At 38.7% G+C, this 16,524-nt stretch overlaps 3 protein-coding genes across 3 annotated transcripts; 2 read left to right on the top strand and 1 right to left on the bottom strand.

Annotated features, from left to right (window-relative positions):
* Positions 1-144: 144 nt before the first annotated feature.
* LOC307022692 (transcription elongation factor 1 homolog) lies at positions 145-2,622 on the bottom strand. Its single transcript, XM_079655558.1, has 4 exons — positions 2,485-2,622; positions 2,025-2,158; positions 1,844-1,914; positions 145-1,217 (listed from the first exon to the last, which is right to left on the bottom strand). Exons 2-4 carry the CDS (start codon positions 2,135-2,137, stop codon positions 1,153-1,155), a joined length of 249 nt encoding a protein of 82 aa, XP_079511684.1. The 5' UTR covers positions 2,138-2,158; positions 2,485-2,622; the 3' UTR covers positions 145-1,152.
* Positions 2,563-6,569, top strand: pld6 (phospholipase D family, member 6). The gene is made up of 4 exons (XM_079655531.1): positions 2,563-2,702; positions 3,161-3,341; positions 3,765-3,994; positions 5,958-6,569. The coding sequence occupies exons 2-4, from the start codon at positions 3,163-3,165 to the stop codon at positions 6,233-6,235; spliced, it is 687 nt and encodes a 228-aa protein (XP_079511657.1). The 5' UTR covers positions 2,563-2,702; positions 3,161-3,162; the 3' UTR covers positions 6,236-6,569.
* Positions 6,570-7,727: 1,158 nt separating this feature from the next.
* rab3da (RAB3D, member RAS oncogene family, a) lies at positions 7,728-16,141 on the top strand. The gene is made up of 5 exons (XM_079655544.1): positions 7,728-7,888; positions 10,233-10,466; positions 14,408-14,526; positions 15,067-15,191; positions 15,298-16,141. Exons 2-5 carry the CDS (start codon positions 10,233-10,235, stop codon positions 15,483-15,485), a joined length of 666 nt encoding a protein of 221 aa, XP_079511670.1. The 5' UTR covers positions 7,728-7,888; the 3' UTR covers positions 15,486-16,141.
* The last annotated feature ends 383 nt before the right edge of the window (positions 16,142-16,524 follow it).

The raw sequence follows: 16,524 nt of genomic DNA on the forward strand, positions 1-16,524 counted from the left end.
TATTCCCCCATTGAAGAAAGACTTACATCCAACCAAGTTTAAACAACCACGTCTTGATCACATAAAGAGTGTGTTGGTTCTCGAAGGAAATGTAGTAGATTAAGTTCATTACACAGTCAAATGAAGACACATGCTGGCATCAAGTCTTATTACTCCTTTATTTCCATGATCACAATTATCCAATTCAAAACATTAAAAGAAAAAAATACACATTTCTCTATGCTATTCAACACTGGAGGCTAATGCGTGGTAAAATAAACACTGAATACTAACACTTGATTTGAGGATTTCATTTGTACTCATTTTAAAAAATGTTAACATTTAAGCCCAAAACATACAATTAACTGAAAACAGAATTTCCTAAGAAAAATTCAGAACCTGTGAATGTAGCAGTTAAGCATAAATCTTACACATTTCCATTCCTCTCTCCAGTGGAATGACATGTTGTGACACAACGGTTTTTATGAGGATAGCTGTGGAAACAACTCGTGGCATCACTCATGAACTGTGTTTACATTCATCAAAAGAAGAAGGTCACTCACACCTTAACTTTGAACATCTGGAGGGTTCCTTTCCTCATTTAGGCCTTGCAACTCATCTCAGTGTATAATATAGAAGGTCCATACTGTATATTCACATATTTTTCTCATAATGCTGACCAAAAATATGTAACTTTTTATTGATTTTTACATAAAAATGCCAATAGCCTGTTTTCTGACAACACAGGCTTCTTGTAAAAATGATATTTATTGAACCTAACAACATATAGCCATTACAAACCTAAACAGAAAGACTACACAAATACATTTAAAATAACTAATATTGAAAATAGAAAATCTCTCTCAAAGTTCAAAGATTATTCAGGTTAGATCACTATTTTTGTATAAATCTCAATAGTCAACACTAGAGTTGCAGGCTGAAACATTACAAAGAAAGAGAAGTCATGAGACAAAGGAGAGCTTCAGAGCCTCTTTGTGCTGAATACCACATAAGTGAAACTTTGGTTCACAGAACTTTAATCTTAAGTAACCATATAAAAGCTTTTAAATAAAAAGTTGTATAAATGTCCTCTGACCAGCCTGATCCTAATGGGCCCAGGATCATCAGGCACATCCTCATCCCCTCCCTGAATCACATCCTACTCCACAAAGGCTACTGATTGGCTGATTCACAGGCATCTATCCAATCACTGTACACATCAACTGCTTCCGATAGATCTGAGGAGCAATGGGTTAAGGATGAAGAGAATTTGTTGCTGAAGAGTTTAAAAATGTTTTGTGATGGTGCAGGATGATATGAACTTTGTAAATCAAGACTCTTCTGAAAAAGGTATTACTTATCATATTCAGACCCCCTACCCCTACTCATGTGATATCAAAATGACTCGCACATTAAGCTGGCTGTATTGGAATACACACATTTGTAAAAAATTAAGATTTTTCAAAGCAGGCCCCAGAATGGTTATGTATTAAAAAATATAGACTTGGTATTGTGCCGTTATGTATTCGGAAAGTGAAAAGGGGAAGAAGCGATTTAATCAATTTGTTTAAGTGTGGGCAGAGATCTTTATGATGCTGGAAAAGATAGTATAGACAGTAAAGCATTTCATATAAATTATACTGGGCCCTACGTTGGATCCAGTGGAAATGCCTGCAGTACAAACTAGCAAGAAAACGTTTAAAATATTTTGTTGAACTACTATTATCAAAAACAAAAGTTAACATTGCACGCTTCAAAAACCACTGAAACTTCATTGTAAAAAAAAAACGTGGTTTGAACGGTTCTGTCATTAATAATATTATACATGTATGTAAAAGATGATGATTCGTTTGCTTAAGGATACAGGTAATGGGCGTCTGGAACTCCTCCAAGCAGACTGTGCATGATATTATTCCAGTATTTCTGGTTCTCTCCCTGTGTGCAGAAAAAGCACAACAAAAGTTAGCAACATCAACCTGAAATACCAACAAATGTAACTTGAATTAGTTGCTGATGAGTGGATTGTTTGGTGCAATTGTAAGTACATTTTGACATCACATGACTTCTCGTGGTTGCAGAACGGACAGGTGAACTGAGAGTCCAAATCGCTCATCTTCTTCTTAGTAGGGGGCTTTCTTTTAGACTTGCGACGACCCATTTCAAACAAACTAAATCAAGTCTGTGTGAGGAGGTGAGGAGTAGACAAAAACAGGCAGCTTCAACAAGGAGAACATGTGCTTGGAGGAGAATCAACAGGAGTTCAAATAAAACTCTTGAATGGAAAACCACTCCAGTCGGCTGGCGCTCCATATTGTTAGCAACTAAAGTTAGCAGGCTAACGTTAGCATGTTTGTTGTTGATCTCCAGTACAACATAAATCGCCTCACGACGAATAGTTAAATGGACTCTAGTACGTAAACAGATTTGATAACACCTCGATTAACCGTACTTGGTAAACATGTCGGGATTGTTAAACGAGGTGTAGTAAAAGTGTAATTTGTTTACCTTTGCTCGTAGGAAATACACGTTGCTGTAGAGTAGAAAAAGCTTGCAGACACCCCGGCACCGTCAACGGTTCGCATTATATGATTGGAGGAGAGCTAATGCTTCCTGGCTAGTGATTGGCTCTCTGACACGTCAGTCAAGTCGATTGACTGTGACGAATCAACGCCTGAGACAGCCTGACCTACTCCCGCGTGGTGGCGACAGAAGCTAGCTCTCAGGTTTGTTGTGTTGTCTAAAAATACTTGTATTTTATGGTTTAACATGACCTGAATAAATACTCATACTTTAAGTGTGTTACATATTTTTGACATATTGACAGTTAGTGTGGTTTCCATGACATTTGTGCCGTAGTCTTGCTTCTTTCGTCAGTGTTTTGTGCTGATATGTAATGATATCTTACAAATAACCAACACCTTGTAATCAATGTCCTTGCTAAGCTAGACAAATATCGGCTTCTGTGGACTAGAAGGATATAGCATAATATTACAATTATCGACTAACGTTAGAGAGCGCTATAGCTAGACATTACTTCTTCAACCACTGATTAAATACCATTTAAAAAAAAAAAAAAAAAGTGAACAACAATTTGTTTTACTTTTCCAGTTAGGTCAGGTTGCTCAGACAGTGTGCGTTACACTACATGTTTGGATCTTAACCATCCATGATATTGTTGTAGAGATGTCAGGTATGTGGACGGTGAAGGTGGTGGGTCTGGGTTTGGTGGCCCTCTCTCTCAGCGTGGAGCTGCTGGGTTGGCTCCTCCATCGCCTCAGGCCTAAAAGAGCCCGCACTGAGGTCCTCTTCTTCCCCTCAGAGATGGCCTGCTTGGAGCACATCTTCGCTCCCTCATTGCCTCAGTAGGTGGAACTAAATTGCTACATTGAGTAAAAGAGAGCTATATGATTTTCTCTGTATCACTGTCAAGCGTGTTGTGATAATGGTTTCTAATGGAAAAATTCATAGCCCCTAGATGCTCTCAGTAAGTGGATTTAGGCAGTGCAATAACCATTCCTCATCCCAATTGTTTTTCACTTTACAGAATTGTCTTTTACCTGCTTAATAAGTACTTAAAAATAAAATAATACAGAGAAACCAAAAAGTGGGGCTATAAGCATGTTTGCCATCTTAAAATATACAACAGCATTCCTTTCTGAATAGAGCTGTTGTAACTTTGCAACCTTGAAGAGAGGGTAGGAAACTGCATACACAGAAACAAGCTTGTTTAGTATACACTTTGGAGTATCAGCACACTTATTTTCTCCTGTTTTCTGCTCTTCCAGGTCATGTTGTTGCTCGTTGCCTCACGGCGTAGAGACCTCTTTCACTCGTCTTCTCCGCTGCATCTTGTCTGCTTCCTCCTCTCTGGACGTGTGTGTATTTGCCTTCTCCAACATGGACCTATGCAAGGCTGTGCTAAAACTGCAATGTAGGGGCGTCCCCATCCGAGTCCTCTGCGACAAGGACTACGCCGCCATCCATGGCTCCCAGATAGGGGTTCTTCGCAGAGCCGGTAAGACAAACAGATCTATTTATTTTTTAAATCATCATAAATTAAACGTCCTCATGCTTGGGGATTTTAATTGTCACCTTAACGAAGCATCACTATGCCGAACAATACACCAAGCAGGTCCAGGGGGTCATATTTAGCCCTACTAGAGATATTATTTGTTACAAAAGGCACATGTACCTCACTCATTATCTCGTCATATTATACTTGAAATACGGGAACTATGACTCAGGTCTACCTCAGTAAAAGGTACTCCCGCTGTGTTCTCGGACTATTAGTGTTATTGTCAGTAAGTCCTAGATGGTTCCTAACAGGTGAATGAAAAGATGATAGGAAATATCTGGGTGAATGGAGGTTTCTACTACAAGGCTTTCTAAGAGTCAGAGTTATAATCTTGGCCTGAAAGCTCTGAAAGATGTTGTGTCATGTGTCAGACTCCCTTTCTCTCTCAGCCCTCTGCATTTAATAAATTACTACCTCTGCATATTGTTAAGTAAGAATTAAGTAAGTAAGAAATTGGCAAGCAAGCAGCACATTTCATTAGGAAGAGTGTTTCTAAGTGTGTGTATGCTGACTGCAGACCATGTGAGAATCACGTTGGCACAATAAGCTCCTTTTTCATAATCTGTCCATTTGTTTACAGCAACCTTTTTATCCTCAAATAACGGTGTGTGTGTGTGTGTGTGTGTGTGTGTGTGTGTGTGTGTGTGTGTGTGTGTGTGTGTGTGTGTGTGTGTGTGTGTGTGTGTGTGTGTGTGTGTGTGTGTGTGTGTGTGTGTGTGTGTGTGTGTGTGTGTGTGTGTGTGTGTGTGTGTGTGTGTGTGTGTGTGTGTGTGTGTGTGTGTGTGTGTGTGTGTGTGTGTGTGTGTGTGTGTGTGTGGGGGTTGAAACTGGAGAGACATCAGACTTTAATAGCCAGTTGCATTTACTCTTTTAAGATCGCTTTTTGACTCTCTTCACTTTGAGTTGAACATATTTTCAAAAGCATTTACACACTGCAATTAGGGGGTCAAGAGAAATGGTTTATCAAAAACACATTTGTGGTAATTGTTTTTCATTTTCTTTGAAGGGGCATGCACTTAACCTTTCAAGAGAGAATTTGCATGTCTCTCTTGAAAGTTTTTCCTGCAGTCCAATCTGCAAACCCAATATTTTATCATACAAAAATAATGCTTCTGTCTTAGATAGTTTCTCTTGAACACAATAGAAAATAAAACAATTTATTTACAAACTGTTAAAACATTTTGTATTTGTTCTGTATTAGAACTTGTATTAATGTTTTTTTTTACTTTGCAGACCTTTAGTAAGCAGACTTGTATTTGCAATACTCAACACTATCAGAATATGAACATATTTGTTTTTTTTTAAAAGGTGAGAGTAATCATAGAAAAACATACATATTGTATATTTGAGAAATCAAGACAAGTGAAATAAATATAAAGGTTTAAAATGTATGTCAGATGTCATAGCTCCTTCTTGGGTTTCTCTATGAAAATGATTCTTCTTCTCAGTCTGAACAAGAAAAAGGAAGTGGAAAATGAAAACATTCATGTGACTTTAAATGATAAATGTACTGCTATACCATAATGTCTCCCTAGGTTTGTAAGGGGACAACAACTATTTACAATTTGCCTCATTCACCCATTTACACACATTGTTGCAATGGGGATAACTAGTCTGTAGAGAAGTGCTGAGGTTTAAAGGCACTTGTTTTCTACAAATATAAACCATCTATTTGTTTCCTCTGGTCAGGTCAGAACATTATGTCGTATTCAACATCCCTGCTTTATATTGAGGTTTTTTGAGCGCAACCTAGAATAACATTGCACATACTGAAGAACAATCTCTTAGCCTAAAACACTATTCTCCAACCTCCTCTCTTTACTTGCTGTAACAAATGTAAATGTCTCCTCTGTGGGACGATTGAAGGTGTTCTGATTCTGGTTCTCCCCTCTCTGCTCCCCAGGGATCTGTGCGCGTTGCGACCTGGGCTCTGTGTACATGCATCACAAGTTTGCGGTGGTGGACAACCGGCTGCTCATCACCGGCTCCCTCAACTGGACGATGACAGCGGTGCAGAGCAATAGGGAGAACGTCATCGTCACCGAGGATCCGGACCTGGTGGGTCCATTCCTCAAAGAGTTCCAACGTTTATGGCTGCACAGCGATCCAGCCCAATACTTCCACTTAAGTGACCCAAAACCTGCTGACAAACCTACCACACCCAGCACTGACAAGCCATGATGAGTAATAAGTCAGAGCTCTTCAACGTTTGAAGTAGAAGGTATGCATGTAAAAACCGTTTGGTCAGCTGGGCCATAAAGCATTTAGAGACTTTTATATGTTCTTATTTTACGAAACAGACTTTTGCTTTTGGCCAAAGTGACAATGTAACTGTTCAAGCTGATACAGGTTTTATTTTAAATATGTATCGGAAAATGTTCTGCATCTGAGAGTTCCTGTACATTTTGTACTTTTTGGCACAGAGCTAAGATGAGCCTAATATCCATTGCTTCTATAGAGAATGCTTCTGTTTTTGTTTAGAACATTTCTTAATTAAAAAAAACATTTAACTGTTGTATTTTCTGTATATTATGTCATAGGTCGACATTGCATGTTTAGAGTTTTTGTCAACCTTCTTCTTTGTGTTCATAAAGCTAGGTAAGAAAAACGTTTCACAGTGAGTGTATTCTTCCAGTCTGAAGTACACTTTCTGTAAATAGTGTGTTGTTTAGTGTCTGCTACTGCAGTCTCAGGGACGATGTGTTGCCAAGTACAAATAAAAAAAGTCTTTCCCACTGCAGTTTTGGCAGGTTGTTTGCATCACTGCCCTGCAGCTGTAGATTTTCTCTTGCTCCAACATGATTTACTCTGTCTCATTCGCAATCAGGCCTTACAGCAGAGAAGCATGCGGGTTCTCTCGCTGCTAAACAAAACTGTTCTTTGTGCTTTGCAAACCCAAGTAGAGCTTATCCCGTTTGGACATGAAAGATGTGCCTGGGTGCATGACTCCCCTGCATTGCTCACAGTCAGGATGATGCTTGTTGAAAATACCAGAACTTGGGTTTGTCTGATTCAAGACTCGTAATATTTCAGAGATTTACATCTTAAAGTTTAGCGTTTAAAATGGGAATGTTAGACCTTACGAATCAGCTGCTATATTTTAGCCACGGTATTAATGTGACCTATTAAACGGAGAGGTCATGAGTTTGGATGCGTTACTTGTGCCGCGTAATGCCTGTCCCATTCAACACTGTTTACAGCAGGGACGCATAAAAGTAACGAATGAGTCTGCGTCAATTACGACAGAATAGTTCCGGAAATAAAGTGAGTCAACCTTCAAATTAAAAGTCTGGCAGCACAACTGATCATGCAAACTGTCAATGTAGTACCATGGGAAATGTATGTCAATTAATCAGTTTGCTGCAAATCTTTAATTTGTATCATGATATTGAATATCTAAAGTTTCTCACACTCTTGGTTAGTCAACACAATGCATTACATTTCGCACGTTTGACTAGTTTCTGACCAATTTCAAATCGTTACAATATTGGATTAATTAAAGAATTATCAGTTACAGCTCTTAAAAAATAAATACTACAGCAACTCTGGAACTATCATCACAGGATCACATATACAGTCTGGTTGAATCTCACATAAGATTGAAAGACAACGAATGGTTTTATTTTGAAAGTTCTACCGGAAGTTCTGTTTCTATATCCTTGCTGACTTGACTCGTTGCACGGTGGTGTCCTGACAGGCGCATGCACAGCCTGGAGATCCGGAGCGGAGCGCGTGAAGTTCAGCGCCCGACAGCAGCGCACACCCATCGGCTTCAGGTAGAGGAGGAAGACCGCGGGAAGGACGGAGGAGACGTGTTTATAAACCACATCCAGGGTAATTTACTCTCCACACAGTTGTCAAAAACAGTGGAGTGTTTGTTTTAATGCTATCGGTTCGGTAGAGCTACCGTATGGTGGAGCAGTGTAGGCAAATTAGGCTAACTGTGAAACATTGTCCACCTTTTATCTCAGAAAACTTTGCGTGTGTCGTACTCGTACTTGAGGCTGGTTTGTATATATTTATTTAGATTATTTCTAACTTTGAACAAGTGTCACGAGCCCATGTGTCCCCACAGCTAACTGCAAACCCCATTTCCAATACTCATTTCCATGTATTTTATGCCAGGTGTCAACATCTGTTCATGATTCATATTTAGTATTATGCTGCTTTTATGCGAAATGGCCTTCTTTTTTTTTTGTTGCTTTAGTTTTAGCATCCCGAGTAATAAACCTCAAAACAGCTATTTGTTTGTATTGTCCTACTGACGTGTTAGCGCATGCGCGGATATTAGTTGTTTTGCTGAGAGTGCACAGCAACCGGTCCCTCTTTAAGGTCTTGGAAGTGATGTTCCTGAGCATGTCTCCTGAGAGATCTCAGCTATTAGGGAGTACAACAGGACTGGGCTCAGCCTCTCTGAGGGGAGAGGGTGGGAGGGGGGTAGAGGATGTGAGGATGAATGCATTGGTCAGCTTTCTTATGATGCAGAAAGGTGGAGGAAGGAGAGAGTGTGGCGTGGGAGGGGGGAGATATGGATGGATGATGACAGGAGGGATGCATAGATGGGTGAGAATGAGAGAGAAAGTAAAGGAAGATAAATGGGTGTTGGTGTGTTTAAATGGGAGTGTCAGTAGGTCAGGTGGATGATGGATGAAATGTACAGGAAGGGGTGGAGAATATATTGCCCCCTCGCCCACCGCTCAGCGCGTCCACTTATCCCATAAGTTTTGCTAAACGCATCCATGTGACAAATGGACAGAGCAAGCAGGGGATGACGGATAGAGGGTGGAAGGAGCGGCCCTGTTTGTGATTCATAACACAGGGATGAGAGCTAAAGAATATTGGGGGGTGGGGAGGTAGACCATAGTTAAAACAACACGTCCATTTACCAACATCTGCTCAGCTTTTACTGTGGATGAATTTCAGGCCTGTGTGTGTGAATTCTCAAATAGCTGGGATTCCTCACTCTCTCAATTGAACAAATGAGTATTGTCTTTCCACATTTCTGTCCCAGACATCCCCAACCCCACCAATCTTTAAATAAGCCAGCTTCAGCCAGGGAGGAAGATATGGAGCCTACTTATTACTCATATCGAATGCTTACTATATGATAGGGGCTTTATCAGCTGAGCACCCTGCGCCTGGCACATAGCTGGCATACTTGTTGCATGTTGCAATGCTTCTGTAATACACTGGTATCTAGCAGGGGCTAGAATTAATCCCATTTGTTTTTTTCATCAGTTAAAATATTCAGTTAAGATATTTACCCCTGGCCCGCAGAGAACTCCAGGCTTCATATAGTTTCTTAAATGTATATATTTATTAATATATTTCTTCCACTCAGTTTTGCCCTTTCAATTATCTTATACATTTAAGAAGCTTGTGTTATGTGTATATTTTTATATTTTTATGTTTTTATTAGTTGTTGTTGGTAGGGCTGCTCAATTAATCATATTTGAATCGCAATTACGATGTTGGCTTGCAACGATTATGAACAAATATAGATATATATTTTTTTTTTTATTGGTTTTTCAATTGAATTACACTTAAGGTTCAAGGTAATCAACTGTTAAAAACATACACACATTTTTTTTTTCAATACATTGATGTTTTCAAAGTAAATGGATAACAATCCATTTAGTTATTAATAATCGTTATATCAATTATTGACCCAAATAATCGAGATTATGATTTTTGCCATAATCGAGCAGCCCTAGTTGTTGGTTGATCTTTTATAGTATTCTTTATATTTTGTATTGTTTATTCAAAAGGTGCTTTATTGATTATCTTTCTCTTCTGTCTATATGTATACATTTAATGTTTATTGTTTTCTGCTGTATTGTTTGCAAGGCTGTTGGTTATTTTGTCTTTTTTGAATGGATTAAGCTTATATAAAACCAAAATGTGATGTCTTCAAATGACTTTACCAGCAGTCAGAAACCAAAAGGTATTTATTTACACTGATATAAAAGTGAGAAGAGCAGCCAATCCTCACATTGAAAACAAAATACTTTTTGCTGCTATATTTATTTGAGAATGAATCACATTTCCCCCCCTTTATCCTAGATTCCATTAGAAACATTTGAAATGACTGTGGATACTTTATCAAGTTGAGTTTCACAATCTATTCATAAAGTTTAGAGTCTGCATTCTTCTTCTCTTGTCCTTCTTCTTTTAATAGATGGCACTAACCAGAGATCCAGGGGCGGGCCAGGAGCATAAAGATGCAGCCGACCAGAACTTCGACTACATGTTTAAGCTGCTGATCATCGGCAACAGCAGCGTGGGAAAGACTTCATTCCTGTTCCGCTTTGCAGACGACTCCTTCACGTCGGCCTTTGTCAGCACAGTGGGAATCGACTTCAAAGTCAAGACCATCCACAGGAACGACAAGAGGGTCAAACTTCAGATCTGGGTCAGTTGGAGAATACACATTGATCTTTGAAATATGCTGAGAGAGGAAGACGGGGACTTAACATTTATTTAGCTGATGCTTTGGCCAAAACAACTTAAAATAAGTGAATTCAACTATGTGGATACAACCTAACAAATCTCAGGAATTATGCAAGTATACACTTTCATTGAATATGCTGATATACTAAAGAAATATTGTATTTTTCATCTATTTAATTGACAGTTTGACTGTATTCAGCTTGCCACTTGATAAACCTACCAAAAAGGGATGTAGAGCTTTTCTGGTGCACCATTTTTACAGAGGTCTTTTTTCATAGATAAACTAAGAATGAGAAATAGTTAACTAATATAAATCTAGAGCAAAGGATTTTGGGGTAGAAAGACTGAAAGATGGCCAGAAACAAATGTTGGCATCATTCTGAAACTATTTTTAAAGTTATTTACAGCATAACTTCCCACCAGTTAGAAATGACAATATTGTTAGTAACTAAGGTTTTAAAGAAGCTGTTAATAAAGCAAACCTTTGAATAGCTCATTCTTGATTTTCTTTTTGTGAATTGTAGTCCAGTTAAACCCCGAGCCTGTTTTTCAGGCCTCAGGCTCGAAAATGACATTCCCAGAACAATTGACTATAACTTCAATTCTAAAAAGGGTAAATTAATAATCTTTTTTCTCAAAGCAATGACAAACCTGTGAGTTGGATGTAGAAAAGTCAGAATCAATATAGATTTTTTTTATTTTAAAGTAAATTCAGATTGAACACAGTAAAAGAAATTAAATTATAGTGTCCGTCCAAAAAAAAACATGACTTATAGTGAAAACTACCCTTGAATGATGGGATAGTAGACTAAAAGCTTTAGGAATCCGAACTATAACATCTGATAGTGTCATATTGACACCTCTTTTTAACAATTAGAGCCAATAGAATCGAGAGGAAGTTCATAAAATCCATCTAAACATTACCCATTGGTGAATGAGTGATGCGTAGCCAGAATGCCCCGGAACCGGAAGCTGTCATACACTCTCGTAGCAGCTAATATGAAATCTCCGTTATTGACATAAATATGAAGATGGATTATCAGTAATCATTTCAAAGTGACACAGACACATTGGATTAACCTTCAGCAGCGTTTTTATCGTTTTAATGCCATTGAACACAACTGTTCAGAACAACAGCCTAGCTAAGAATCTCTCCTGTGTTTGCTCTGTAATGCTACGTTGTGTGATGTCTTTGTTTGCTTCCCATGTCGCAAGTTCTGATCGCTCAGTGATGATACTTATACGTCTGGAATCTGTGGAATCTCAGTTTGCTAATCAAGGGGATTTAACTTGAGTTCTGTGCTAATTGCGTTAACATCTTTTCAGAGCCTTTGTTATTACCCTTTTGTTTCATTTAGCTAAACATGGTTAATATTGTCTAAAAGCTGAGCTTCTTCCCGTTAAGTGAGTATGACACATTCATCGTTTATTAAATGTTAAGAAGCCCTCAGACGCTGTTTCTTGCAAGATGTTGCGTTTTGCTATTTAAATAAATAACAGGATTTCTTCTTTAAAGTAATCAAAAAGCAAAGCTAGTAAAAACATATTTACATTCCTTCACCTTCAAAACGTTTACCATGACATCCACATAATCTAGTTTCTGATCTGCAGCAGGGAGAAAGGAGTGGAAGTCTGCCAGAACAAACTGATGGATGTTTGCTCAGTGCAGAACCAAGGAAGTAAAAGCTGGTACTGTGTTACAGTTCGACAAGATTTCACTCTAATTCATCTGGCACATAAAAAGTTTAAAGTGCAGAGTATAAAAACCTAATAGGAGTAGTTTTTTTTAACCACTCTGACTCATAAATGGCAGACCGTCTGAAAAAAATAGAAGAAGTAATCTTTTCTGGATTTGTACTTATATACTTTTTTATACTTTTGCAGATTTAGCATGTAGCTGGGACTGGTTCAAAGCCGTTGATCTGAAAGCACTTTCAGGGGTCTCTGGTTTGACCATCCCACCACCTGTCTCCAACTTATATACATAATCACCTGGTGCCCAAAACCACCTTCAAAATAAAAGCATAAAGAATTACTTTATTAAAAATAATTACACTTAATAATAATACATTTGCTTCTGCAGCAGTTTTTTTATTTGAGTACATTTTCAGTTTTATTTCTTTGATTTTCGCCGCTACAATACTATTTGCACTTTCGAAAACATAGATACCATAGCATGTCAAATGAATCCTTTCAAATCCAGATTCCTTTTCTTGTTTTAGGTTGGTTATGGAAGCATTTGTCATCTCTCCCATTCATTTCAATATACTTTATTTATGTAAATTGTCTTTAACTAAACTCATTTTGGCTTAACATTATTATTGGACCATCAAATTAATGAAAAAGGGCAAAAAAAGTTTAATGGCCATTAATAACCAACTATATACAAAACATAGATTGATCACACTCTCCATGAGTGAAGCATAGCAGGTTTTCAATGGTGCTTAAGTATTGTAGAAAACAGACAGTAGGGTATCCAACTCCAAAACCCATTTCACTGATGCCCATATCATCATTCAGTTCAATGAGGAGAAAGAAAATAACCATAAGACTCTTTGTTGTCCATCTTTTGACCAAAACAAGTCTGAGAAGAACAAAAATGTGACTAATTGAGTTAGTTGAATGATTATGAGTCTAGTCAGCCTACAGCAGAGGTGTCACTTAGAAAATATATGCGACCCTCACATCATTAGGGTCTGAAGAGCTCCTAATAATTTCCTGGAGAATGCTAAGGAAGGATTTCACTCCCCACAGCAGATAAAATATTATACCATACAGAACGAGCCGGCTTGACGGACCATACATCATCCAAATTGAGTATGAAACGCTGCAGTCTATTTAATATCAGAGCTGTAATTTACTGCAGGTAATTAACAGCATTTACCTTGGGGTTAGGAGGTTCTATAACACATCTCCAGCCAAGGGGTTCTTTTGAAAGTACTGTTGAACAACATAGACTGTTTATCCTCACCTCATTCCCCAGCTTGCCCTCTTACACGCTGCTGCCTGTCATGGCTGTGGCGTAAACTCATTTCTCACACTCTGGAGTTAATGACAGTTGATGTCTAACATGGTCCCCAGAGAGCAGGATTCATGAAAGATGCATGGGTTCGAGCTGCTGGAGCTGAATGTGCTTACTGCGCACACTGACACCCAGGACAGATGTATCGCTGAACGTTAGTGGAAGGCGAGGGCTCACCCACAGTACTCCTGTTAGATTAAAGTAATACATCTTTTTGTAGCTTAATGTATTCAGCATAGCCTTCTCTGCTCTGCTTAACAATAGTACAGTTGCATACTAATACACGAGGAAGGTGCCAAGTAAAATGGAATTGGCTGCAACTTGAATGGGTTTCCTGGGGCTATTAAAACAAGCTAAACTCATTTTGTAAGACTCTGCATAAAGTTTGGCATAAGGGTGTTGGAGACAGCGGTAACTAATCTACTATGTAATGCACGGTCAAGCCCTGAATCTCCATCTTTAGGAGGTATGTTTGTATTATACATGACAGCAGCTGGCTCTTAATTTGATCAGGGCAGAAGATTTAAACCTATTAGTTTAACAGCTTTTTCTGGGTGCAGTTCTAACATATCCACATCAGTTATCGTTAAATGCACAAACAGCTTTCCCGCAATCAGACCACAGCATAAACTAGAAAAGATAAATCTCTATTTCTTATCCTTAAGGCAGAGCCAAGAAGCAGAGAGCATATCCTGGTGTATAACAGGGTGGGGCCACACCAACACATGATGGGAGGGATTAGCTTCTGTTCCCAGGGTTGGTACCCAATGGTTCACAGAGTTAACCCTGTCATGTTCCTTTGAGTAGCTGTTTAAACAATAAGGACCTTGCACCAAATCAGAAAAAGAAATGCATTTCTCAGGTGTGTTGTGTGTTTACAGGACACTGCAGGGCAGGAGCGCTACCGGACCATCACCACAGCGTACTACAGAGGAGCCATGGGGTTCCTGCTCATGTACGATATCACCAGTCAGGAGTCTTTCTGTGCTGTGCAGGACTGGTGGGTAGACCTGCAGATCTTACCATAAAACCATTAAGTATATTAGAATGTGTAGAGGAAGGAATTTCTCAAACTATGCAGCGTAAAAAGACAAGATAAGATAAGATGGACCTTAACAGCAACAGGGTAAGGATGAAAAGCAGGACAGCACAGATTCACACAGATTAATAAAATGAAGGATAACATCAAAGATAACAATTAAAAATGATAAAATAATGAACATTTAATGAATTTAAATGAACATACATACATATTTGACCATGTATACATATTAGATATATTTACATGTGTGTGTGAAAGCAGTGTTTATTTTATGTCCAGTAATTGTGTGTATAAAAAAATACATGATTCTCCTCTGAAATGGAGTGTCATAAAGGTATAAAGTACAGTAGCTTTATGTCAAATTGCTTAAATTAAATCCAAGCACTTAACTGCATATGAGCACAGCACACACAGATTACATGTGCTTTGTTTCTTTCCACCACTGGCTGTAGGAAATGCAGCAAAGCTTTTGTGAAAATGTTGTGTTGGTGTTTCCAGGGCAACCCAGATTAAGACGTACTCGTGGGGCAACGCTCAGGTAGTGCTGGTGGGCAATAAGCTGGACCTGGAGGAGGACAGGCAGGTCCCTACTGAGGATGCCCATAGACTGGCCTCAGAGCTCGGTTAGTGACACACCCTCACTCCCATGACATGCTCTGCAAGCACCCACCAGACAAACTCAATTATATAAACAAATGATTGAATTGTCACTCGTCTATCTGTTTGCAGGCTTCCAGTTCTTTGAGGCCAGTGCCAAAGACAACATCAATGTAAAGCAGGTTTTTGACAAGCTGGTGGACGTCATCTGCGAGAAGATGAGCGAGAGCGTCAACGGTGATTCGAGTCCGTCAGCCAATCAGAATGAGGCCGGCCTGAAGGAGACGCCCAGCAGCAGCCCAGGCGGCTGTGCATGCTGATGGCTGGCAATTGAAATGATCTAAATCTATCATTGTGAATGTAGTTATTCATGTTGATGCAATAATATCATGGATGCTCGGCTTTCTTTTTTTAATTTGATCTTTTCATGACTTGGTGATGACTGCAGCTTCATCGTAATGTGATGTTACACTGAGATGCCAAAGAGCTGCACAAAGCAGCCGTGCCTTTTGCCTGACAACACTGCTTTGTTATTTCTTGTCTAGTGAGTGAACAGCACCTGTTGCAGGCCAGGATGTGAAAGAAAGGCATTAGCAAAATCAGCATGGTGTGTGGATCACTGTGATTTACTTGTGTCATGCTACCCCCTTGTGGTTGCTGCATGAAAATGCATCACTGTGAGTCATCGCTGCACTAAACTGTATCATGTGAACTGCTGAGGCTCACTGACGGTTCAGTACAAAGTGAAACATACCTAAAGGTTGAAGTGAAACATACCTGAAAGGTGCTGTGTCATTCCAGGTCTATGTGCGCAGTCCAGACTTGTAATTACTAAGGGATATTCTCATCAGCTTTAATTTATATATTTTGTTTTATTATTTTTGTACCTTTCAATGGTTAATGCTAATTAATGACTTTCTTTTGCCAGGTTTATTTTGTATCTCTAAAAGTGGGTATTAAAAGATGTGGATCAATACAGTGTGTCTGATGGTTTTCATTTGCACAATGTAATGAAATGTTATTTTCTAAATTAAACACTTCTTACTAACAGGAAACATTTGACAGCTCTTCAAATGTTCATACGCAGTTTTGACATTGGTTAATTTTCAATCACGTCATATATTTGATTGCCTTTAAGTGTTTTTCAATGTATTACAATCAAGTTATCAACACCGTATTGCTTATTTCCAACAATGTTTTGTTTGATTCTTTAAATTGGCTTTTCTTTTTTTAAATGAAATTACATTTTTGAGTTTTGACTGGAATTTCAGAAACTATTTCTGGATGTCAATATAATTTGATTATAGGTTCCTGGTTTTTGAAGGGACTTTGATCACCAGGAAATGTTGCTTACCCCAT

Source organism: Notothenia rossii (assembly GCF_949606895.1).
Source record: "Notothenia rossii genome assembly, chromosome: 1".
NCBI classification, from domain to species: Eukaryota; Metazoa; Chordata; class Actinopteri; order Perciformes; family Nototheniidae; genus Notothenia; species Notothenia rossii.

Coding starts and splice junctions, on each gene's coding strand:
- LOC307022692 (XM_079655558.1), bottom strand. CDS start 2,137: ATGGGTCGTCGCAAGTCTAAAAGAAAGCCCCCTACTAAGAAGAAGATG. Junction 1,915..2,024: donor AAGTCATGTGATGTCAAAAT/GTACTTACAATT, acceptor TTCTGCACACAG/GGAGAGAACCAGAAATACTG. Junction 1,218..1,843: donor GTTCCAGACGCCCATTACCT/GTATCCTTAAGC, acceptor ATTGCTCCTCAG/ATCTATCGGAAGCAGTTGAT.
- pld6 (XM_079655531.1), top strand. CDS start 3,163: ATGTCAGGTATGTGGACGGTGAAGGTGGTGGGTCTGGGTTTGGTGGCC. Junction 3,342..3,764: donor TTCGCTCCCTCATTGCCTCA/GTAGGTGGAACT, acceptor CTGCTCTTCCAG/GTCATGTTGTTGCTCGTTGC. Junction 3,995..5,957: donor AGGGGTTCTTCGCAGAGCCG/GTAAGACAAACA, acceptor TCTGCTCCCCAG/GGATCTGTGCGCGTTGCGAC.
- rab3da (XM_079655544.1), top strand. CDS start 10,233: ATGGCACTAACCAGAGATCCAGGGGCGGGCCAGGAGCATAAAGATGCA. Junction 10,467..14,407: donor GGGTCAAACTTCAGATCTGG/GTCAGTTGGAGA, acceptor GTGTGTTTACAG/GACACTGCAGGGCAGGAGCG. Junction 15,192..15,297: donor TAGACTGGCCTCAGAGCTCG/GTTAGTGACACA, acceptor ATCTGTTTGCAG/GCTTCCAGTTCTTTGAGGCC.